The 26,098-nt window shown below is 38.4% G+C and overlaps 1 protein-coding gene across 3 annotated transcripts in view; it reads right to left on the reverse strand.

Annotated features, from left to right (window-relative positions):
* Positions 1-26,098, reverse strand: part of JADE2 (jade family PHD finger 2) — a 227,688-nt gene that overhangs the window by 48,703 nt on the left and 152,887 nt on the right. For all 3 annotated transcript variants that reach the window (XM_039334885.1, XM_039334884.1, XM_039334883.1), the window contains exons 6-8: positions 6,691-6,902; positions 5,626-5,793; positions 5,183-5,299 (exon numbers count right to left, since the gene is read on the reverse strand). In XM_039334885.1, coding sequence (XP_039190819.1) covers positions 5,183-5,299; positions 5,626-5,793; positions 6,691-6,902 — 497 coding nt within the window. The remainder of the gene's footprint in view (positions 1-5,182; positions 5,300-5,625; positions 5,794-6,690; positions 6,903-26,098) is intronic.

Genomic DNA, 26,098 nt, shown 5'->3' on the forward strand with positions numbered 1-26,098 from the left:
TAGGCAGCACCTTGAATGGCTTACATAACCAGGATCTTATAATTACCAAAATGCTAGCTCTGGCTTTGAGTGATTACATTAACACCCAGGATACTGAGAAGTTAAGTATGAGAGCTGATATTTCAGGGGAAAGGAAGAGTAATTCTATGGATAGTTTAATATATCCATTCTTGTGGTTTCATTTTTGCTTCAATGATCCTCCAAGGCATTTTTCTGCTCTGCTGAACTCCAAAAATCACCCTAGGAGAATATAAGGCTGGTATGAAGGATTTTATTCCCCTTCTTCGTAAGTTTTTTCTATACAAAGTAGACCATTGCCTTTGCTTTATGTACTTGGAATCTATCAGGATTAAACAGGCCCTGAGTAACTGTCCTACTTAAATATTTCAAATTGCTTTTTAGAGCCAAAGTGTGAGGAATCCACAGCATGGGAAGCTCAGGTAAAGATTAAAAACAGTGATTAAAAAAAAATTCATAAAGCAAAGTTGGTTGGTTATAATGTGGTGGATTGTGGGCATACCTAATGTGACTCAGAGAATCAAATATATGTTGAAAAGATGCAGTACCATCATTTTTCTAATTTTTACTGCATTTTGAGGTTGCAGGCAATTGCCAACTATAAACAGCTCCAAGTTTTCTTAGCCATAATTTTATTGCACACGTAGCCAGACAGCTACCAATGGAGGCAATTGTGTAACATCCAGGGGCATTTTAAAATGTGCAATTGGAAAGATCCTTTGTCCTGCTATGTGCACAAGTAAAAGGCACAGTGGTGAGATGAAAGCTGAGCAAGAAACTTTTTGGCTCTACTAGTTTTCAAGTTACTGCAATAAATTAATCAGTCCCATCCCCCTCCTTGCCTTTGCTACTTGCGTCACAAACAGTATTAATATCATTCTTAAATTGTTTATGGCTTTTGTTGGAACAACAGCCTACACAATGCCCTTTTACACAGGAAAGATGATCCATGCTACCTTAGAGATAAAGTAAATAGAATGCCACCCATCCAGGGTTTCATTTGACAGATGGCAAGTGGTGCTTATCAGGGATTCTGCCCAAAATGCACAGAGGAAATAATTAGTAAGCTGGGCTAATGGGATCAACAACAAAGAATACCTGTTCAACCTTTGCTATTAAAGAATGCTATTGGTGCAATATTTTTGACCTAGACTAGTAGAATGAAACTGTACATCGGGGCAAGGGAGAAAATACTGAAAGATAAAATAAATTAAGTTACTTGATAATATGTGCACACACTAACAGGAAGAAGATAATCCACAGAGTTGGATAAGCCTGTGTTAAAATGTTCTTATCTGAATGCTATAGTCAAAGAGGTCAGCAATGTTTGGCTGATAACCTATATATGTTTGTTCATATATGCAATTCAAGATAACAAGTCCTATAGTACTGAAGCTGTTTTGGCTAATTTTATGCTTACAGTTATTTTGTTTTCTTAGTTTCAACAGTTTCATGTAATATGTTTAATCAATATTTAAATTGCAGCCAATGCAGAGCCCTCAGTTTCAATGTTTTCTATGGGTGTGCATGTGTGTGCATGCCTGTGTAAAAAGATTCCACTGAAAGATTCCATAACCAACCTAGTTGCAACTCTATGAACCACTTACAAGTAATTCCCAATAGACTGCTGTACAATCACCCAATGTACAAATAACAGAAACAGAACTTCTTAACTGTTTGGATTGGATGGCTAGAAACTGCTGGGGAAAGTTAGTCCCCTAAGATACCCAGGCCCTAAGCCACAAAGGTCTTTGTAGGCAATGGCCAGCACACTGAATTGCACTTAGAAATCTATAGGTAGCCTATACAATTCCCACAGCAGCAGTGTAACATCGAGACTCTCCACTGAGCATGCATGCTGCTTTCTGGAGTACTTGAAGTTTCCAGTTGGCCCCATGTACAATGTGTGACAGTAATTTAGGAATGATAAGGACATCAGTGACCTCTTTCACTACATTCTGTTCCACATAAGGCCATGATTGGTTCATCAGGAGTGTAGTTGGTGATGGTTTCCACCTGCTTTTTGAGCATGAGCCATGAGCCAAGGAGGACATCCTGCTTATTCTGTGTTAACACAACTCCATCAAGAGTCAGCTATGGCATAATCAGAGAATCAGACAGCTTCCAAATTAATAGCACTCCATTTCATTGGGATTGAATCAAAGGAAAAAGGAAAATTCAGGGAATTGCAAACCTGGTAAAGACTAATGCTGATTTATGTCCAGCTAAAGATCTCAAGAACACATAGTATCTTGGAAAAGAAAGAAAGTGCCTTTCATCTCTTTTCCCTACAATCTTTCTTAAGGGTTCATAAAATAAAGAAAAATAAAGTCTCCTCTTCTTTCTCTGCTTCTAATGGATATATCTACACATTTTCCCCAACAAGATTTATTACTGAACAATGCAGCATCTTCTGGTTTGAACATCATTTTATACACAAGGAGAGGGAAATACGGGAGGAGTAGGCAGGAAGCAAGTAATTTCCAGGCTATCCATCAATCTCACTCCAGACAGAACTGAGATTAACAGTAGATTAACAGTAGAATCTTATGTTCTAGGAACTCCAGCAAAGTGAGTCCCCCATGCAGAAATATCATCATAGCAGAGTATTATGTGATGTTAATGCAATTTTGGCCACTGGAAATGGATACCTCTGCCATCACATGAGATTATCAAGATCCTAATTTATCTCAGATCATATTCAAGTCCCTACAAGCCATATAACTATCTGGCAAATTATGAATTATTTACACATCACCTTTATTATTTTTAGAAATAACTCAAGATGGCAAAAATATCCAACACACCTTCTCCTCCTATGTCCCAAAGGTGCTTTTCAAAAGGTAACAGGACTTTGATTTCTTTTCCTTGGAAACATTTTCTAGCCAGAACTGAAGAAGCTTTTTGAGTGAGAAGTGAAATGTTTTCAAGGAAAAAAACACAAGAAAGTTCAGTTGCCTTTTGAAAAACATCATTGGGACAACCATTATTTGGATGATTGAGAATCTCCATAGACCAGGGGTGTCAAACTGCCGGCCCACGGGTCGGTTTCATCATACCGAAGCCGCGCCCACCCCATTGCTGGCAATGCAAAAAGAATCGCGATACGTTGCGACACGTCATGTGACAAGTTTGACACCCGTGCCATAGACTTTCTTCTCCCATGTTCCCCACAACATACCTGTGAAGTGGGTTGGGCGGAGAGAGGGTAACTGGCCCAGTCATCCAGCTAGCTTTCATGGCTAAGGTGGGACTTGAACTCACAGTGTCTTGGTTTCTAATCTGGTGCCATTAGGCAAAACTGGTTCATATGCAAGTTATGAGTTATTCCGAATACAAAGAACCAACGTGCATTTCCCCCAATTTCTTCTAAGAACTTTGAATACAGTGAAGATCTGCAGACAATTATGAATCATTACATGACGTTAGGTGACTCTAGCTGCCCTTCTTTAAGGTTGCTGGTAATTTATAGCTTTGCAAGATGTTTGACAGTTACATGTCATTGATGCCTTGGAGCAATGAAATGATGCTTCCTGTTTCACTTTCAGAGTTTTCATGCAGCGTATTATTTCCTTAATACTAATGGACAGTCACTGGGGATGCACAAATTAGTATCTTTTCATATTATAATTCTTAACTATCATTTACTTCAAAAGTACTTTGTCTATATATTGGTCAAATGCTAGCTGGAGTCTTTTTTCTGACTTTCAACCATAATATATTTGTGTTTTTATTAGCACAACCTCTCTTCAATTTTTAGTTAAATATAATTAGCCAGTCTCTTTTGGACAGTTGTTCTTTTAACCATTCATGTTGATTTCTTCAGAATTATATCCACTTTGTACTAAGTTCTATAGCTTTTACTAAGCTTCACAGATTTTGATAGCTCTCTCCAATAAGGTTTCGCTGAAAACAAAGATTATTTCAACTCAAACTCAGAGTTGCATTTTAAAATCCATCTGGATAAACAAATCCAGAAGAAGGTGCTGTATCACCACATTGTAACGGAATTTGCAATCCTAATGGAGTGGGAGGGTATGCAGATTGAATTTCATTTATTTCTAAATTCCAGATTAGTGCTTAGTCATTGCTTAAATGTTTAAACAAATGAATCATCCACATATTTCTTTTTCTTTGCAATAACATTCAATTTCTACAAGATTAGTACTGACCAAGAGTCTTACTGGCAACCTTAATGAAGACTGACAGACTGTGGGTTTCAACAGAAGAATAACACTTTGTTTTCCATTTCAGATAACTTTTCATGCAAATCCATTCCGTTTCAAAACTAAGATGTGAACCAGAACTAAGAGGATGAAATCTTGGAGAAAACATATCCCCCCACCCCTCTGCCTAGTGTAGCTGATTTGTTTCTTTGCCCTTCCGTTCTTTGAAAGCAGCTGCCTTTGTGACAAAATATCTCCATCTGGCAGGTTGAATAAGCAGATCCACCAAGAATCGTCAGAAACGGAACTGAATCAACATTGGGAAGATTTAAAGAAATGCATTCAAGTTTTCATTTCAGGAAAGAAACAATTTTAATTTTAATGAAACATTGTAAGAAAGCAAGGCCTGGTATCAAAGATGACATTTTCATGGCACTAGTGCAAACTGCAGAATCCTGCCAAAGAGTTGTTCTGTGGTTGCAGTCAAAAAACCCTGATTAATTAATTATCTCATTAGTTTGTCTGCCTGGTAGAAAAACAGCTATCAGTCAGGCTGAGACTTACAAACAATCTCTCTTACTCTCCTGTTAGTAGAGAGAGCTGCCTGCAGAGAGGCAGCAGACTGCATGAGGATGCCATAACAACTCTTCTAGCACTAATCAAAGAACAACATATCATGTCTGGGAAAAGGTGTTTCAGATCTAGGAACTCAATTAAATGGCCTTTTGCTGTATTCTAAGTTGAATGATTCTGTTGTTAACAAATCCAAGTGCACTGACAATAAAATGCTAAATAAAGGTAGCAGCACTGCTTAAATATTGCTGAAAAGCCAATTTAAACTGTTTGTCTATATTGTTGCCCAGTGAATCCAAACATGCACAATGTCTGTACAAAATTGTAAGGTGATGTCATCATTTTTTTTAAATAGGCAGAACACCAAAAAAAAAAAAAAAAAAAAAAAATCTGATTCTTGGATTTTCTTAGAATCAATTACTTACTTGAATACAGGTTCCAGTGCACTCCTTGCAAAGACTGCACGACAGAGCCCATCTGCTTGCTGGGATATGTGAAATTTTTGTAATCGGTTCCATTTTTTCAGGGCATCCAATGCTAACCTGAGAATAAGACAAAGTATACAAATAATCAGTTTCCATATATTGTCTCCAAGAATAATGAATCAATTCTCTCTGAAGATGAATATCATAAAATACGCCTTTGACACAAATCTCCGGGGATGCTCATACCCCCATACCATGAGGGCATTTATTTGGAATGTCTGAAGGGATAACCATAATAATGTTTCAAATGTTAGATTTTCTTAAATAATTTCATTCAATGGCATGAACAGTTTGTGGAAGATGTAGCAAGCATGATCTAATCCAAACAGATTTCATCCACACTCCGTTCGTTCTGTTTAGGCAGAAATCACTTAGCCTCGTACTTCGGGAATCCATAAGGCACAGCTAACATGAACCCATTTTGTTCCACTCCGGGTAGGTTTCAGGGCTCCCCCTCTCTTTGGGCAGAGTAAACACTTTGGCTGAACTCCCAGGGCACAGGTCCGACAGAGCCAGTTTCCAAGGGGAACTTTTAGGATTCCATAACAAGCCTAAAAAGAAATATAAGGACAAAGATTAGTTACTTATGTGATGAGTGCATATCAAGATTAATATACCTTATGATAAAGTACCATGATGCATTTTAGTTTACAAATATTAAGTGTATGGGATTCCCTGTTCCCACCTACCATTAATATAATGTAGTTTAAACAGTAATATTCATCCCCAAAAATCTGATTAGGCAATTTTCTGAATGAATGCATGAGAGTTGAAAGAGAATGAGAGGATGGGTAACACATTATTCTTGCCCCTAAATTTCCATGACTGCCTGACCCTATTGCCTTAATCTTGGACTTTTGATCCAGATTTTCTACTGCATAAGAAATATTTTTTATTTACCATCTTAATAGCAGTGAATTTTTGTTACTTTTTTTCCTATCAAATTCAGTACAAAATATTTTTCAAAGCTGTTTTCCATAGCCACAGCAGAGACCTATTTTGCTAAGTAAAGGTTATTCAATTTTCTGGCTAAGTTTATAGATCACACAAAACCATGAAATGGTTTGATTGATTTTGACTTCATCTTATAATGGCTTGTGCAACAAGTTGTTAAAACAGACTATGTCTTAGTGCAATATATGTACTGAATACTAAAGAAACATAAATGAGTAGCTAAAAAGATACCAGATTCAGCAATTTATGAATAAAAAAGGGGGAAAGACATTTAAAAAGAAGGAGAAATAGTGAATCTAGTCTTCTGATACTGCATTTCAGGTGCTACTGCATTTCCAACATAAGAATTCTTGGACATCATTTGCATGCCTGAATTTGACATATTTATTCCTTTAATATCACAAGCAGTAAACTAGCCACAATTAACAACAAACATATCATGTATCTGAGGGAACTGTCCTTACTACCGGATCACAGAGAGAACGGCTACTCACCTGATGCACACAGACATTGCATTTGTCACAGAAAACCATCTCATTGCCATCTTCTCCTTCTGGTGAACGGCACACATCACATACCACATCCTCATCGTACTCTATCCCTAGGCCTTCTTCTGTCTCAATGGCAATATTCATATTCTCAGAGCACAGAGTTTCCAGTTCCTCAAGTACTCTTTCCAAGGTGAATTCATCCATTTCTGGCTTTTCTTAAAGAGAAAAGGCAGCAATACTTTATTTACTTTCTGTGAAGAGTCTCAAATTCTGTTATGATAGATATTTGTTGACAGTTAGGAGTCAAGAGAAGAGAAATTTTTCTATTAGCATCTAATAAACTGAGCATCAACTGGTTTGCTTCTCTTCAATCCTAATTGAAATAAAGATATATATAACACAAATGAAGCAAGGAATCTCGGAAAGAAAATCAGTGAATAATAATCTGAAGCTTAACTGCTAGAGCTGAGGAGCACATATTCCTCACAGGCTCAACACTGTGGCTGAGCCAATATTAAGCATAGACTGGAAAGAAAAGTCAGAGAACATTATCTGGTTCTGATATATTCATGTTTTCCTGGTCTCATAACAACTATGGGAGCAGCATATTCTGGCCCACGGAGCCAAAATATGATTTCTACAGTGGTATTTAATAAACCCAATGGCTATAGTATGTACTGTACATGATGCGTACATGGTTTATAGTAGGGGTCTTCAAACCTGGCCCTTTTATGACTTGTAGACAACTCCCAGAATTCCTCAGCCAGAGTACCTAGCTGAGGAATTCTGGGAGTTGAAGTCCACAAGTCAAAAAAGGGCCAAGTTTGAAGACCCCTGGTTTATGGCTTGGCACAGTGGTGGCGAACCTATGGCACGCGTGCCAGAGGCGGCACTCAGAGCCCTCTCTGTGGGCACGTGTGCCGTGCCCCAGAGATGGCGAGGGACTGGCCCCTGCCGCCCTGGCCCCGCCCACCCAGTCTGCCATGACCACTGCGGCCACGCCCATCCGGCACTCCGTGATAAATAAGTGGGTTTTGGATTGCAATTTGGGCACTGGGTCTTTAAAAGATTTGCCATCACTAGTTTGGCAGATCGTGAAAATCAACCAATGGCCTTTCTTCTGCAAAATATGGTTAACAAACTATGGTTCAGTTTGACATTTGAGGATAATAAAATATGCCCACTAAAAGCAAGTACCAGAGATTCTTAAAGAAGTTTTCTCTTCTAAGTTAACTTAAATTGCAGCAGACTGGTCACATTTTGCTTGTGACCACATCTTGGGGAAAATATAGCAAACAGCAATATAATTTCATTGGAAAAGAATTTTACTAGTAAAATAACTTTTTTTCCCCTGTGAGTCAATTTCTGTCTAATCCCTGCAGTCTTTTTAGCAAGATTTCAGAAGTGATTTGTCCTTGCCTCCTTCCTAGGACTGAGAGAGAGTAAATGGTCCAAAGTCACCTGGCTGGTTTTGTGTTGAAGGATGAACTAGACTCATAGTCTCCCAGTTTCTAGCCTGATGTAAAATAACTATTAACTATTACATAAGTTATGTAATAACTTATGTAAATTTTGTAATTACTTATGTAAGTAACTATTATTTATGTGGCTATAGTTTGTATTAAAGAAACTGTTAGGAGTTATGATGGGAATATTATTACATATGGAAAAACAAGTTGCACTAAATCTTATTCATGCTTTCAAACACAATTGTCTACAGAAGTATATGGTCTCTCAGCCTGAAAGAATTTGCATATCTCTGCTTTATCATAGCATCACTCCTCAAGTGGAAGGTCTCAAGGGATATTCTGCGAAGGTTTATCCTTGTAAAATTCTTCAATAATACACTGTATCTTGTTTAGCACATCCTGAAATCTCAATTGATCAATCAAATGATGGATATGCAAAGGGAATCAAAATTAAATCACCAAAATTAAATCAAAATGGCATTTGGTACGAATCAAGCTTAGTTAATTACTTCATTATAAGCAAGATCTGCAGTAAAAGTGCTACACTCAATTTGCCAGCAAATTTGGAAAACTCAACAGTGGCCACAGGATTGGAAAAGGTTAGTTTACATTCCAATTCCAAAGAAAGGCAATGCCAAAGAATGTTCAAACTATCGCACCATTGCACTCATTTCACATGCTAGTAAAGTTATGCTTAAAATCCTACAAGCTAGACTCCAGCAGTATGTGGATCGAGAACTACCAGAAGTACAGGCAGGATTTCGAAGAGGCAGAGGAACTAGAGATCAAATTGCCAACATACGCTGGATCATGGAGAAAGCTAGGGAGTTCCAGAAAAACACCTACTTCTGCTTCATTGACTATGCAAAAGCCTTTGATTGTGTGGATCACAACAAATTGTGGCAAGTTCTTAAAGAGATGGGAGTACCAGACCATCTCATTTGTCTCTTGAGAAACTTATATGCGGTCAAGAAGCAACAGTGAGAACTGGACACGGAACCACTGATTGGTTCAAAATTGGAAAAGGAGTCTGGCAAGGCTGTATACTGTCGCCCTGCCTATTTAACTTATATGCAGAGCACATCATGAGAAAGGCAGGGCTAGATGAATCAAAAGTTGGAATTAAGATTGCCGGGAGAAATATCAACAACCTAAGATATGCAGATGATACCACTCTAATGGCAGAAAGTGAAGAGGAACTAAAGAGCCTCTTGATGCGGGTGAAGAAGGAGAGTGCAAAAGTTGGCTTGAAACTCAACATTAAGAAAACCAAAATCATGGCATCCGGCCCTCTCAATTCCTGGCAAATAGATGGGGAAGAAATGGAGGTAGTGACAGATTTTATTTTTCTGGGCTCCAAGATCACCTCAGATGGGGACTGCAGCCAAGAAATTAAAAGACGCTTGCTCCTGGGGAGGAAAGCTATGGCAAATCTAGACAGCATACTAAAAAGCAGAGACATCACCCTGCCAACAAAAGTGCGTATAGTCAGGCCATGGTTTTCCCAGTTGCAATGTATGGCTGTGAAAGTTGGACCATAAGAAAGGCTGAGCGCCAAAGAATTGAGGCTTTTGAACTATGGTGCTGGAGAAGACTTCTGTGAGTCCCTTGGACTGCAAGGCGTTCAAACCGGTCAGTCCTAGAAGAGATCAACCCCGACTGCTCTTTAGAAGGCCAGATCTTGAAGTTGAAACTCAAATACTTTGGCCACCTAATGAGAAGGAAGGACTCACTGAAGAAGAGCCTAATGCTGGGAAAGATTGAGGGCAATAGAAGAAGGAGACGACAGAGAATGAGATGGCTGGATGGAGTCACTGAAGCAGTAGGTGTGAACTTAAATGGACTCCAGAAGATGGTAGAGGACAGGAAGACCTGGAGGAATGTTGTCCATGGCGTTGCGATGGGTCGGACACGACTTCGCAATTAATAACAACAAATAAGCAAGATCATAAAGGTGATTTTCTTTTAGGGTTCACACTTTATATTATGTGTGTGGTATAAAGGAAAAGTGAGGTTTATCCATTATATCCATGATTAAATCAGTGGCTTAAAGTGTGGTCTTGAGCCAGCCAATCCAAAGCGTTTAAAAACCCAAGGATTATTTCTTTAGAGGCAGTATAACTGCAGCAAAAATCCCTTCCCTATTACAAAACACCTTTTCTATTTGGAATCCTGGAGAACTGCTAATATTTTGCTTCCTTAATCTTCCAAATATTTCTGGTTACTGATTTCTATTTAGAAAGTAATCTGGTGTGAGTATATATTAATTTTACATAATACTTTTTAAAGACAGTGGACACTGTCCCTAGGAACTTGGTGCTGACTTGATTATTAAGTACTTGTTCATTATCCATTGCCAGTTTGCTGCCCAAACCTATTGCCTCCTCCTCCCCTGTGCAAGAAACAGGGACCTCTCTGGATTTGTAGCATATGAGAAAGCATCCTGGCTATGATGAGATCCTACTTTCTGTCCATCAAATTACAAATTAGAGAGACAGCTTATGAGGAAAATTCCCCTCACTCTGCTCCCATTCACCTTCTGTTTTGGATACTCAGCTGCTCTGTCTTTATACATCTCATACAATCTTACAGGATGTAGATACTCAAATCAATCTTTGCCTGGGGGAGATAATTACAAAACATTTTATGGAAGAGGCTGAATACAAGCAAAAGGAAAGACAGAGCATTTTCCTCCACTGATTCTGGTGAGGGGAGAGCCAAAACTGCCACTTCAAACATTCTCTTTCAAGAATTCCTGAGGGGATGCACTGTCTCCAGGGATGTTGTTGGACTGCTAAAAAAAAAAAAAAAACCCCCCAGAGAATGCGTGAGTAGGAAGGTAAGTAATAAATAAATAATAAAACTCAACCAATTGGTATTAACCTTGAGTAGACTCCATGAAAGAATCTAAGGTTTTATTTGCCACTTAAAAAATCTGGCTTACAGACAAATATGTGGTGAAGGTGACAACAAGAAGCAGTAGCTACATTAACTTTTTTGATTAGAGCAGAGGTGTCAAACTGCAGACTCACGGGCTGGATGCGTCATGCCAAAACTGCACCCACCCCATTGCCGGCAATGGAGAAAAAGTTGCGATACGTTGGACATGCGATGTTGAGAGTTTGACACCCCTGGATTAGAGGAAGATCAGTAACTATATTTATCAGTGGCTGGAAACCCCTTATGGACTTTTTGCTGAAACATAGAGAAAAATGATCTTGCGATCTATGGATTTGAAGATTAGAAGAAATAACTTATGGAAAGAAGGAAATTATGGTGTAACCTTAGAGAGGGTAAAATATATCCTCTTAAAATATAATTGCATTTATAACTTCTGTCAAAAGATAAGAAACTGCTTCTTTATAATCTTTTCTTTTTTATTTCTTATTCATTCACGATTTTTCCTTATTTTCTCTGTTTCTTTTCTAATATTTGTTTTTATCTCATTAAAAAAATTCTTCAGTAAAAATTGTATTTAAAAAAGTCTGGCTTTCCAATTGGATTACAGGTTCTATGAAAGCGAAGACAATCTTTTAGCACTTCATATCCATGCTGAAAGACGAATTTGCATAAACAACAGAGGTTTATTGCTAATGGCTCATTCAAATATTTAGTAAACAAACAAAGATACAAAGACTTTTAACTGTGGTAATTTAGCTAACTTGATGGAATTGAGCTTGCATCATCATAGCTATTTGGTATTTTATTAAAGAGCAATAGATACATGGTATAAATAAACAATTAAAAGAAGTTAAAGCAACTGAGGAAGTATGCTGATTTTTCTTAGGTGAAACAGGGACTGCAGTGGTTGGAAGTAGCAGCACAAACTGCTTATTCTCTTTGTGCTGGCTCTGTAGTTATTATTCTTACCTACCTCACACACACTCCCATAAGAATTGGGACCACAGTCTCTAGTACTTTTCTTCTAACTCATCCTTTCTTTTCTGTCTTTATCTCTGCTTCTTGCCAAGAACATTAACTTTTTGAAAAACTTGAAATTGGAAAGAAAATAAATTTATGAAAGGTAATCCACTTGTTTTTGTAGCTTGCGGAAGAGCTTCTTAGATAACTCTCTGGGAATGGGTGAGTTTTTACAAGAAAGGAGGAGAAGGGAGACTTAAAGTTGCACTGAAAAAAGATAACTGTAACTTTCAGAGTCCTATTACAACACATGGCTGTTCTTAGTGAAGGATTTTTTTAAAAAAAAACTTGGAAAAAAACAACAAACAGCAACCCCACAATATACTTAAATGCTTGGGCAAAGGTACCAACTTCTTTATGAAGCTTTTTTTTTTTTTTTTGACATGTTTAGGCAAGGATTTCGTGGCATCATGTCAGTCTCTATTGGTATGGGATTTAGCCAACACAATTCCAAATCAAAATTCTTTAAAACACTGGAATGATTAGACCACAACATGCAGAGAAGCTTGACTGCACCAGTTTTATTGCTGACAAACCTTTAGGAAACCAAGTTTGGTATTGAATCTTTGGATCAACACAGATAATCACCTTTTAGAAAAGAATTTTACTAATATGATCCCAACTATTTGTCTACATTGGATGTAGCAGTACAACATGCATTGTCCTTCAACAGGCTGCTCCTTCTGGCTGAAAATAACATATTGTCCTAGCATCATTCCAAGTAGGGGGAAAGATAAGAATCACTGGCTATTTATGCTGATGTACACAGAAGTCCTTTCTGCCATGGACAAAGGTATACCGTAATTTATAATCTTTGTAAACAATCCCTTAAAGCATCCTTTTAAGTTGGCCCAGAACTACAAAGTTCCTCTGAAGGGCAACATCAAAATATGCCCTGGTGTGATAGCTGGTTCAATCTCCTAAGAATCATTCTGTGGAATTATCTTAGCCTTCCCCCTAACCTAGGGGTGCAATAAGAAAGCTGGAAAGCTGACAGCTAGGTTCAAGACCTGAGTGCCGCACAATGGGCTGAACTCCCATTCCTTGCCCCTGCCCACCTAGCAGTTCGATAGTGTGTAAATGCAAGTAGATTAATAAATACCACTTCAGTGGAAAGGTAACAGTTCCATGCACCTTTGGCATACAGCCAAGATGGCCACATCACCAAGGAAAATGTCTTTGGGCAATGCTGGCTCCCTCAGCCAAGAAATGGAGAAAGACCTAACATGACCATCTTCCATAGCTGCCAAATTGTTAATGGGTAACTTCTTTCCATAAGAATTAAGGCAGAAGCCTTGAAAAAAAATTAAGATTTAGAAGAAAAGGATTAATCCTGGACAATCTATTTACTTGAATGAGTTTAAATCTCCGGAGCCAAATGAATTGCAACCTAAGGTACTGAAGGAGCTAGATGATGGCCAAACTTTTATCTCTGAGAAAGCCTGAAGAACAGGGGACAGGATAAAAACAAATCTTGCTTAACTTTATCACACTTTTTAGTAGGAAGCTTTCTTAATAGATTATGAGAATATTACAGACTTAATATATCTTGATTTTAGTAAACCAAAACATTTCATGACATGATTTTTAGTAATTTAGTTCAGTGTGAGTTAAGAGTACAAGCAGTACAAAAGTAGCTACCTAGAAAGGTGATTAATTTATCCAGAGGCTATGCTGTACAACAGTCTGTCTGGGAAATTTTAACTTGGATTATTACTCTGAACAAGGCATTGGACTTGATGGCCCAAACAGTCCTTCTGATTCTCTGAAGAAATAATGGCAGAAAGCTTTTGTATAAGATTTGAACTGGCACATGTAGAAAAAAAGCAATCAAAAATGGCTAAAATAAACTACAACTTAAGTGCAATTTACAGCTGAATGTAATAATCTTAATTTTTCTACTTGTGTTGCAGGGTCAAAGTGAAAAAAAAATAGACAGGTATAGAGAAGATTCTCAAAGAAAGAAAAAAAAAAAACCCCTCAACTCTATTTCCTGCAGAGGTCACAAAAGACCCGGAAGAATTGGTATTTTATTCCAAGAGGAATTAAACTTCTCATACCTGCAATTCTATCCTACCATACACCTTCTGTTATAGCTTATTCCCCATAATTTAGGAAGCTCATAAATTTTTCATTGTTAGACATACTGCCCAAGTGAATCTACATACGAAAGGGGTAGATGAAAAATTTCCATTTTCTAATTTCCCTTCATTCTGAAGGTGTTATTATTCAGCAGAAGGCCTGAGTCTCATTAAGTTTTTAAGCACTAAGCAAAAATTACACAAGATGACTTATGGATGGCGTTATCCTCAGCAATTTAGGCTTGTGGGTTAAATGGCTAATTTTTTCCTCCCTCTTACACGTATACCCACATTCCATTTATGGGTAATTATACTACTATGTAATGAGGTACCAGGTTCAATTCAGAAGTATCCCAGAGTCTTTGTAGTGACAAATACATTGGATAGGAACAAACAATTAGTGGCTTATGGATCACTCAACAACAAGACCTAACAGTAAAATACTTTTTCTATTTATACTCCATTTATTTTTCTCAGTGTCATATAAAGTTATTACCATTCATAAAGGTAGATAAAAAAAACATGAGCAGAATTGATTCCTTTTGATAACATTTAGCAGGGGAGCTTTCTCTGGCCTTCAAGTGTTTTGACCTTCATTTTTATGTATGGTAATATCTTTAAATAGAAAGCAAGAGCCATTTGTAAAATTGTAAGTGCTCAGCAGATTTTACTTTAGAACGGTAAAGAAAAGCAATATGTAAATGCAAGTGGCCCTCAGCAAGTTTCCTGAAACAGATCTGGACTCATTTCTGTAGAAGTGAGATCACAATCTGGGACACAGTGACAAAGGAATGTATCATTAGATTAATACGAAGAAAAGGCATTACCACAGAAACAATAGCCATGACATTCCCCAGGAAAGCCTGCTATCAACCGCTAGTCAGTCATTTATACCTCTTCTTCTATAAAATGAGACATAATGGAAATAGTTGCTAGTTTCTCTTCTAATCAGAGGTACGAGGAAACTATTAATCAGTAGATGGTGCAAAACCACTAATTTCTCACTTGATGGCTGGATCTCTCTCCCAAGATCAGACTGTCTCCCAACTCACTGGTTTCTTGAAAAGCCATTAAAACCTGGCTAGCCTTGGGAATACATTTGTGAAGAGGGAGACCTTTCTTCTATGGACCTGGATGCTGCTGCTATTGGTTTTACCATTCTTTTCCACTAACCTATTTATTATTTTGTAAAATGCCCAGAGACTGGTTGGGATTAGAGTGGCATATAAACTGTAGTGAATTGTAATAATTGTTCCTTACCACTGGTACTAGAACCCCCAGTTTATTTACACTAGAGAAAATGTGCCAGGCATTTTTCACAGGAACAGAGAATGTAAAGGATCTTAGAGATCATCTAATCCAACCCACTACCTAAAGCATGAATCCACCAATAGAGCTTCTGCTTAAACATGTCCAGTTCACTAGCTCCTGGAGCAGTCCCTCTTGAAAAAATGTTACTGTTAGAAGTCCCCCCCCCCCAATAAATAACCAAAATCTTTGGTTTATATTTGTTTATAATTTAAATCCATTGCTTCGTGTCCTGTCTTTTGCATCAGTGTTACCTTGACTTCTTCATAACAGTCCTGCAGATGAAAGGCTATTAAAGACAGCGTTTATTTCCCTGGTGCCTTCTCTTTTTTAGGCTGAAATAACTGAGGGATCTAATTGCTCCTTCTAAAACTTTCCTTTTTAGGCCCTTTATCATCTTAGTCTCAATTTAGACATGTCCAATATGTCAGTGTCTCTCCTAAAAGGCAGTGCCCCAAACTGGACCTGCCACGCTAGGTACACTCTGACCATTGTAGAATAGAGAGGAATGGCAATTTCTTTTGATCTTGATACTACTAGCAATGTGATCTAGGATTGCACTTACTTTTTTTTTTTTTGCAACTCCATCACGTTGTGGCTCATATTCAGCTTGTGAATACACACCAAGAAACCAGATCCCCCACCCCTCCGCCGCCGTCTTTAGTACACATATTGCTATCTCCCTCCATCTTCAACTTACCTTTGATTTGTTTTCCCACCCAAACATAGAACTCTGCATTTATCTTTGTTAAATTTCAAGTGGGGTTTTAAGCAATATTTCCACTTGTCATGATTGTTTCTGAGAAACACTAAAGAATCTTTTAATAGTATTTGCTGACTGTATGAAAAAGAATGACAAGCTGAGGAAACACACCAAAGCATCCAAGGGATGTTAAGCACAATAGATATGAATTCAAGGCTTGCCGTTTGCTTTACAAACTCTTTACATTCCAAGGCCAGAAAGCAATTTTTTCTATTAAAAAATAATAATAATAAATGCTTTTCACTGCTCATGAGTTCAGCCTAGTATCAAGCAAGGTATGGTGTGTGTGTATGTGTGTGTGCTCACATGTGAATCAGAATCTGCAAAGGGATAGAACCCATGCCCTATTCCTTTTAAACATGCATGTAATTTCACTGCGTGTACAAAAGAGGTGGGACTGAAATTTCGACACCATACCTGCCATCCTATAGATTTTTGACTCCCTGAATAAAAATAGGATTTCCTCTGAAATTGGAAAATTTCCATTCATCACGCTAAATATTTTTCTATATCTACATCTATCACCTCTCTGCATTTACAGTACCATCTAGAGCAGTGGTTCTTAACCTTTTTAATGGCGCGACCCCCAACCGGTCGTAAGTCGAGGACTACTCAACCGGTCGTAAGTCGAGGACTACTCAACTGGTGCAGCACCATTTGCAGAATGGGACTTTTGGCGGGCTCAGCAGGGCAGAGACAGCCTGGACAATTCCTATTGGCTTTTGAAAGCCAATAGAATTAGACTCTATTCAAGAGAGTCTATTCTATTGGCTTTCAAAAGCCAATAGAATAAAAGGGAGTAGCACAGCTAAGGAAAAGGAGGAAAAAAAATGGCGAACTGCATTGTTTGGCGACCCCCGTGAAATGGCCATTCGACCCCAAATGGGGTCCCAACTCACAGGTTGAGAACCGCTGACCTAGAGAAATGAGGTGTAGCAATTGTCTTACTCCCTAGTAAAAAAAACTAACTCATTTTAAACACACATTTCTTACTTTCTAAGTGTCCTGATAGTGATCCACTTGGTAAGACAGGGAGAAATATTAACATCAGCCACGTTGCACAATCACTGAGACTTATTTTCAATTGAATTGCACAGATGTATTCTTGCTACTAAAGTTGTCGATTGATTATAATACAAATGTTTCCACAGAGAATACAGTTCTGCTAAAGAAAAGCAGGCTTCTTTGATATATGATTATGATATTATGAACTTGTGTACAAGCTTACAGGGCTGCTTAGTGAATATTTCTGAAGTGCCTCCTAAAAATCACAAATCATGAACCCCGAGTGACAAATATTGAGGCCAATTTTCAGTAAGTCTACTCAGTTTGCTCGCCATAATACATTCTAGATAATCCTCTGTGAAGTGTGACATGCAATCAGTCCCTGCTCCTCAGTGAGAAGGGGGAGTGTGTGAGGGACAATGCTGGTTAGAAGCATTCAAGCTCTTCTAAACGTGTGAACAGAAACAGATGTGACTTTGAAGAAATGATGTGACAAAAGTTATAAAAACATGAAGGGAAGGGAAAACACAATCAGCCTTTCAAGAATGATGTCAGCCCTTTGCGATAGAGCAAGTCAGGAAAAAAAAGTCCCTAAGAACACTGGAACTCTACTGATATGGGCAAGAATTACAAAATCTGAGCTTTTCTTTTCCCTTCCTCTTATACCTCAGGGAGTCAGGACAGAATCAGTCTGAGTTTCTTTCTACTGTTTCCCTCCCCCCCTTCCCTCGGCTTAGAACATGCTTCTGTAATTCTCACCATACAGTTTTTCCAAGATCATGTATGGCTTTCCACGAAACAGAAGTACCCAAACTGACACAGTTTTGTGCTTTTCTTGGCTAACAGACTTTGCCTATCAATATTTGGGGAAAAGGAAGACTAGTGGCATAAAAGTTGATGACTACATAACAAAATCATCTAAAAATGGCAGATCTTTAATCAAATTCACTATTAGTGAATTAAAGCAGTTGTATGTCGGCAATCCCTCTGAATTTCCTTTCTAGTTTTTCTTTTCATTAAAGTAAAAGATGAAAGTACATAAGGTAGAGATCTTCATATTAAATGTCGAAGTAGTTTCCTTTTAATTTCCCTCCAAACATAATTAAGAAGTAAAAATACGTTTTATTAATTGCTTATTCTCGATAAGTACCATTGTTTTAAAAACTAGAGCTCTTATTTTTAAAAAATGAGGACCTCTTCCTAATTTTTTTCCTTACTTTCACATGCATATTAATTTTGCTCTTTTTAGAAATCAAGGGAAAGGGGAATAACAATGCTTTCATCTTTTTTCTCAGAGTGGTGTTCTGAGATGCTCATAGCAATGAATCCCATCTCCATAAATGAATCAAAACAACTAGCATATGAGCCAAAAATGTGCTGTGAAACTCCCTGGTATTTCATTATGAATCTATCTTGCTAATGCACTTAAGAACCAATTATCACCCTTTATGTCACCCAGCGACATCAATTATTTCTTAAATTTAAGATAATGGCACATTTTCAGAAGCCACTTTATAATTTATTTATTTTTTGCCTTTGCAATAATACTTTGTGTTTCATTTAGGTATCATTGGGAATCTGCAAACAGTGTGAACTCAGGCTTGGTGTTGGGACACCAGCAAAGTATCCTCGGGGCTTCCCATACTATCTTTCAAGGACAGAGATGAGACAAATAGTGTGAAGGAGTGGCGGGAACAGCAATGGGATGCCATGTCAAAGCTAGCACTTTTGCATCAAAAAAGGTCCATTTTAATCAATGACAGCTTTCCCCTCCATTATTCAAGTTCTTACACATTAGTTGTGTTCACCATCATACTAAATTGCATTATGGGTAAGTTTTACTTTACAGTCTGTTGTGAGTCCACGTGTAGTGTGAAAGGCCACTACAGCCTATTTACTTGCTTATTTATTTATGAATTTGATTTATCTGGTGCCCAACCATGCACAAATCTGGGAGATTTACAAAGATTTTAAAAACAAAATAAATAATTCAATGCAAAGACATAGCCCTTCTGAGGTAAAAATATTCTACCAACCATGGTTTAAAAATTGCTTAATACCATCTAAGAAAAGAAATGAAACAATGTTCTCCCAAAGATGCTTTTCTACGAGGTAACTGGACTTTCTTGTTTTTCTTTGAAGACATTTCACTTCTCATCCAAGAAGCTTCTTCAGCTCTGACTGGATGGTGAGGAATGGAAAGATTTATACTCCTGCAGACAGCTGTTCATTTGCATTCTTTTAGCAAGCAGTTAAAGGTACCTGGAGGCTTATCTGTGTCTTCAGGGTCACCTGAGTGGTACAAATGGGTATGGAGCCTTCTTGGAACTGTTGAAAGAACTGTGTTGTAGACTGGAAATAAATGTTGGATCCCTCCTCCTCTGTTGAGAGAGGGCTGTTCAATTTTGACATACATGACCTCTTTCACCCCTCTTTCAAAACAGCAGTCCCTCTTTGTCCAAAATATGGAGTTTGCTATTTTTGAAAGAATGGCCTTTGTCTTTTAAATGCAGATGGACTGCTGACTCTTGTCCTGATGGGTTTGTTCTCCTATGTTGTACCATGCATTTATGAAGTTGTTTTGTTTCCCCAATGTACAGATCTGCACATGACTAACCATATTGTACTGCATATACCACGTTGCTCAGTTTGTATCTGGGTGTTTTATCCTTGGGATGGACAAGCTTTTGCCTTAGTGTATTCTGAGCTTTTCCGATATTCCTGCAATGTATGGAATGACTACGTTGCTTTGTTTATTGTTGTCTTTGTCTGTTATGGAGGAGCTCCTGCTAGATCTTTTTTGAGATTTGATGAAGGCTCACTTGGGATAGCCACATGTTCCGAAGGCTTCCTTGATGTGTTTTATTTCTTTTTCTTTTCCTTCTTTGCTGGTAGGCAGGCCTTCAGCTCTGTGGTGTAGAGTTCTGATAACTCCCATTTTGTGCTCCAGTGAGTGGGGTGAATAAAAATGTAAATATTGATCTCTGTGAGTGGGTTTTCTGTAAATTTCAATGTTAAGGCTTCTGTCTTCCTTAATGTATACAGCACACTCCAGGAAAGCTAGACTATTTTCCTTAACATCTTCACGTGTGAATTTGATGTATCTGTCTATCGGGTTGATATATTTGGTGAATGCTTCCAATTCCTGTGTTTTGATCTTGACCCAAATATCATCCACATACCTATATGAGTGAGTGGATGGAATTCCTGTGAAGGAGTTTAGGGCTTTGGTTTCTACCTCTTCCATGTAGAGAATGGCCACAATGGGAGACACTGGTAAGCCCATGGCGCAGCCATGTTTTTGCCTGTAGAAACTTTCACTGTATTGAAAATAGGTAGTGATCAGCCAGAGGTCCAACATGGCACATATGTGGTCTGGGCTGAGGTTGGTTCTGTCACGTAGGGTGCTGTCTTGCATCAGATGTTTTTTTTTCCACTACCATGACAGCTTCAATTGTTGGGATGCAAGTGAAGAGTGAAGTCACATCATAGGAAACCATCCGCATCCAGTTTTATTTTCAAATCTTGCTGGCAAAGTCGTGTGAATTATTGATGTGATAAGTGATATTACCAACTAGAGGAGCTAGCAGTTAAGATATTTTGCAATGTTGTAGGTGACTGAGTTGATGCTGCTAACAATTGGTCTGAGTGGTGTTCCTTCTTTGTGGATTTTGGCATGGCTTCCCCATAGTAAAGACAGTAATATTGTGCCTTGTTGATGGCATTGCCCTTTAGTAATTGTTGCAAGAAATCAATGACCTTTTTCTTGTTAACTGCCGGTGGGATCTCTCTTCAGGATCTCGTATGTGGCAGTGTCCTTCAGAAGACTGTTCACCTTGGCCTTGTAGTCATCTGTGTTCAGGATGACTGTGCGTCTTCCTTTATCAGCTGCTCTGCTTTCTTGAATTGTGAGGTTGCAAGGGGTGTTTTGGCATTGGCAAGGGCTGCAGATACCTTCATCCTTAATTATTCTGCCTCTGGTTCTGCCAGTTTATTGTTCCTGATGGCTGATTCTGTGACTGTGAGGAGATCTACAATGGGTAGCTGTTCTGATGTTACCACAAAATTCAGTCCTTTGGCTAAAACATTATTTTCTGTTTGGGTAAGCTCTCCGTCAGACAGATTTTTCACCCATCGGTCAGTTTTCTGAGACATCTCACTGTCCATCTTGGTTGGTTCTTCTCTTTTATGTGTTTTTTCCTGTCTAAGCTGTATGGTGGAAAATTTGCCTTTTTGTCATTCTTTGGTCTTGTTGTGTTGTGCTAGTTGTGCTTTCTTTGCAAATTCTGTGACCTGTTCTAATATGTCTGTTGGTAGAAGTGATTTCAGCTCTTGGGAGTTTGTGTTCCACTGTCTTTCAAAACCTCAATTGTAAAAATTAGTCTGTTTTATTCTTTCATTTAAAGTTGGAGCTGTGCTTTCTGCAGGCTGTTTTCTGCCCTGTGTCCTTCTACTGTTGAACACAGCCGTGCAGGCTGTTGGGGAGGAGTCTGTGTTGTCTGCACCTCAAACCGAAATGCAAATGAACTGTAGCCCGCAATTTTTCTGGAAATCCATTCATACTCCCACACCATTCGAAGGGTGTTCATCCCAAAGTGCATAGCTAAATGTCTATGGAGATTCTCAGTTATCCACGTCATAGGATGAAACAATGGTTTTCTACTCTCTCTGGGTCTCCAATCAGCTACCTGCATTGGTTTGAAAGGGCCATCTGCAACATTCCTTGTTTTTGTTTCCTCTAGTAAGGAGCTCCAAACCCATGCAATGAAGGAAAGAACCATCTGTTTAATTCTCCCAGAACTTCTCAAGGTAGTACCTATCTCTTTTATGTCTTGGATATTGGGAACATAGCTTACTTGCTTTGGCTATAAAGAAATCAATACTTAAACAGGCCCCCTTTTGTTACTGTTTTAGATGATTCTCAAATCCAGGGCAACATGTAGTTCACCACCAGTAATAAAAATCCAACATTTGCAGCCAGCCTTCTCTAAGACCGACCCTATCTAAACAATTTAAATTTCTCCAATGATTTCTATGTGTTTGTTCAAACAGACATAAAAAAGGGATATTTTTTTTCTGATGTGACTCTGCTTATTTACTTCTCAATTTTATCAGCAAACATCCCCCTAGTCCTATAGTAATGGCCTCCGTGTGGCTCAAATGTGGTGATAAAATTGTAATTTTCTTTCTTTCTCTTATTTTTTATAAATCTCCCCTAATATATTTTGATAAACACGACATCCCCCTTGGCCTTCAGAGACCAATAAATATATGAATAAAGCAAGTGCTGCTTCAGCAGCTAAAGGTTAACATCACTGCTCTTCACCTTTGCTCCGGAAAGGCCCTCTGAAGCAGCCCAAAATTGCCTTGTTTGCATGACACCCTGAACTGCATTGGGGCGGAGGTTGCATATTATAAATAGTTAAGACCCGACAGTGTAGTGGGGGGCTCTATCAAGGAATGAAATGTCACCTAAGCCAACTAATCACATGTGTTATTCAAACAAGGACTCAATTCTTTTCTCTCTGTTTTACTTTCTGCTCCCTTCCCCATAATCCAGAGAATGTGTGGGTGTGAAAAGAGGCCATCCCACCCTCGCACAATGCACCAATCCCCACAATGGCACCAACCCCAAATGCGCCACTGTAGATATCTACTTTTTTTTTTATTCTGCAAGGGAAAAAAATAATAGGCTGGGAGGTTGCCAAATAGGCAGCTTCCTATGTTTTTTTTTACCTGTATGCTATGACTGATTGGGTCAGCTACATCATGCAAATATGCCCATTTAATACTGTCAATATTATAATTGCATAAATATGCAAACCAACTAAAGAAAACAAATGGCGTTGGCTGCATTACCAGGATTTGAGAACCCCACTGCGTTTACACTCTGGGCATCTCTTCTTAGAAGAGACTTCTATACATTGGTTTGATACAGTATTCCCAGGATTAGATTTGTGTAAGATTGAAGTCCAAGGCAAAGTTGCTGTAGAAAACAAGGCGAAGCATGCAGGGTAGAAGACTAGAGTCTTCAACTGTCTTGGGTCTTTTGAGTCTTCACTCGCTGGCAACCTTTGCTCTGGTATAGCATTTGATGGTGCCTTACCTAATCTCCAGCACTTAACCTTGAAGAGAAATGGCTCCCACCCCATGTTAGTATCTGGTGATTAAATGAAAAAAAAAAAAAGGTAATTCTAGTATTGCCACCTCCTGGCTGTACAGCATTGAGAAGTGTGGTTAGAAGCTTCTGCCATTCTTGGCAATGCACACCAACTTCACTAGAAACCAATTTGTAAGAAATATAATCTGTAATAATTTTTTTAACGTAAGATATTTAAAAATCAAAATTTCCGGTTAAAGGAAGAAAACAGAACTCTATTCAAATCATAAGAAAACAATAGCTTTAAAAGGAAGTTACAAAAAATAAAATCACCACCGATGTTTACAGCACTCCGAACAGACCAAAAACATGGTCCACTATAAATAAAAAAAGAACATATAATAAAGAGATTGGAGTGAAATTTCAAATCGTTCCAAATCACAAAATTTCAAAAGGGAAATTATTTCCTCATGGCCAATCTGAGATATTCACAAAAGACTGAAGTACATAAAATACAGAACTAGTACAGAGAAATAAAAGAAAGCAGACTTGCATAGTACAGGGAAATAAACATCAATGTTCTAATGCAGATTCTTTCCTAGACTTATTCCTTTTTCCTTTACAATTAATAGCTACAGCATATGTTCCTCCAAAAGTCTATATTGTTGAACTTTTTTTCTTCAAAATTCCAAACTTAGCTTTGGGGCAACAATGTTAATCCTCTCTTTTCTCAACCTCAGTCCTGTGATGTAGGCCCAAACTTTTCCATCTACCAAACAGAAGATCTGGATATTTTTGTGTGTATATGACAGAGAGGATCTCTCCCTTATGAAGATGTGAATTCTGTATTTGCGCTTATTTGGCATCTCAGCTGGCTGGCTGTGAATGAATGCTATTCTTTCTTCCATTTCATGCTTTCTAGAAATAACCAGGGATTCATTCTAAAACAGCAGGGATAGGTACATCTAGGTCAGTGGTTCTCAACCTGTGGGTCGGGACCCCATTTGGGGTCAAACGACCATTTCATGGGGGTCGCCAAACCATGCTGTCCACCATTTTTTCCCCTTTTCCCTAGCTGTCCTACTCCCTCTTATTGGTGGCCACACCCACTTGGGGGTCACCACAACATGGGGAACTGTATTATGGGGTCACGGCATTAGAAAGGTTGAGAACCACTGATCTAGATCCTTTCCTAGCAACTGAGGATTATTAGGGTTTGGGTACGAAAATAAAGGTTCAGATGAATCCTTAAGAAGATGGAATGGCTGCAATCCAGATATATTCTGCCTTTAGCTCTGAATAGGGACATATTCCCTGTACTGAGCTGTTGGCAACTTGAGGTTCTTCTGAACTTTCAACTACTTAAGACCAAGAGGGCCTTTGCACAACTGCATCTTAGGTGCTCACTGGAACCATTTCTGGATCAGGAGGTGTTGTACATAACCATATGACCTTGTCACTTTTTGCCTGGATTGCTGCAATTTGTTCTACATGGGCTGCCCTAGAAGACCAACCAGACTTCAGCTGGTTAAGTATGCAGTCACCTGAGAAGTTATGGCTTCAAAGCAAATTGTATACAGGTAGTCCTTGACGTATAGCAGCATTCCCATGGTCACGTGATCAAAATCTGGATGCTTGGCATCTGGTTCATATGTATAACGGCTGCAGTGTCGCAGGGGTCATATGATCACCTTTTGCAACCTTCAGACATGCAAAGACAATGGGGAAGCCAGTTTCATTTAACCACCACATAATTCACTTAACAACTCATAAATCACTTAACTGGCAAAAAAGGTTATAAAATGGGGCAAAACTCACTTAATAACTGCCTTGACCAGCAATGTTAATGTAACATAAATCATGAAATACAATCACTAATGCGCTACCAATGATAAATGTTCAGATACAACCAAGGGCCAAAAGTGTGCTGAAATTAATTAGAATTGTGTATGAGATATCCTAAACTACATTTCAGACAATCTGCATGTAGAATGTCTTTCTGTCACTTCCCCCATCTGAATAAAGGAAAACCTAAGATAAATATGCTAATCACCATGTCTCTAAACATTTGATACCAACAACACAGACTGATCAGGAACTCACCTGCTTATGAAAAAAACAAAACCTATCTAACCAAAATTTAATTCTTTTTCTCCAAATGATAAATATCCCATAATTAAAGCTGGCTAAAGTTTGTGAAAATAAGCATTTACACCAAGGCATTACCCCACTCCCATCAAAAGACACAGAGGTACTCAGCCAAGGGACTAACTAAAGATATACTAATTTCTCCTCCAGAAGTAATACCTAGATGTAAAAATGGCCTGGCCTATCCCAAAATGTCCCTTGCTGTGCCTTCAGCAAATATAACAGCCTTTTCTTTTGGTCCAGATAACAACAACAACAACAATATAGATTACTATTGATACTTGGGTATCCTTCAAGCTGACAACATCAAGCACACTGAAGTCAAGAAAAAGATTAGAGGTGAATACATCAAGAGAGTGAAGAAGATCTTAAAGTCAATGGAGGAAATACCATAAAGGCAATCAACACCTGGGCAATTCCAGTCATTAGGTACACAGCTGGAATAGTGGACTGGACTCAAGCAGAACTAAAAGCAATGGATAGGAAGATCAAAAAAATAATGACAATGAATCATGCCCTTCATCCACGCAGTGACATTGACAGACTTTATCTACCAAGGCAAATAGGTGGCCATGGAATGCTACAAGTACATCAGATGGTTGAAGAAGAAAAAATG

The sequence above is a fragment of the Crotalus tigris genome, unplaced genomic scaffold (genome assembly GCF_016545835.1).
Source record: "Crotalus tigris isolate CLP2741 ecotype Arizona unplaced genomic scaffold, ASM1654583v1 scf7180000017638.2057652, whole genome shotgun sequence".
Taxonomy (NCBI): domain Eukaryota; kingdom Metazoa; phylum Chordata; class Lepidosauria; order Squamata; family Viperidae; genus Crotalus; species Crotalus tigris.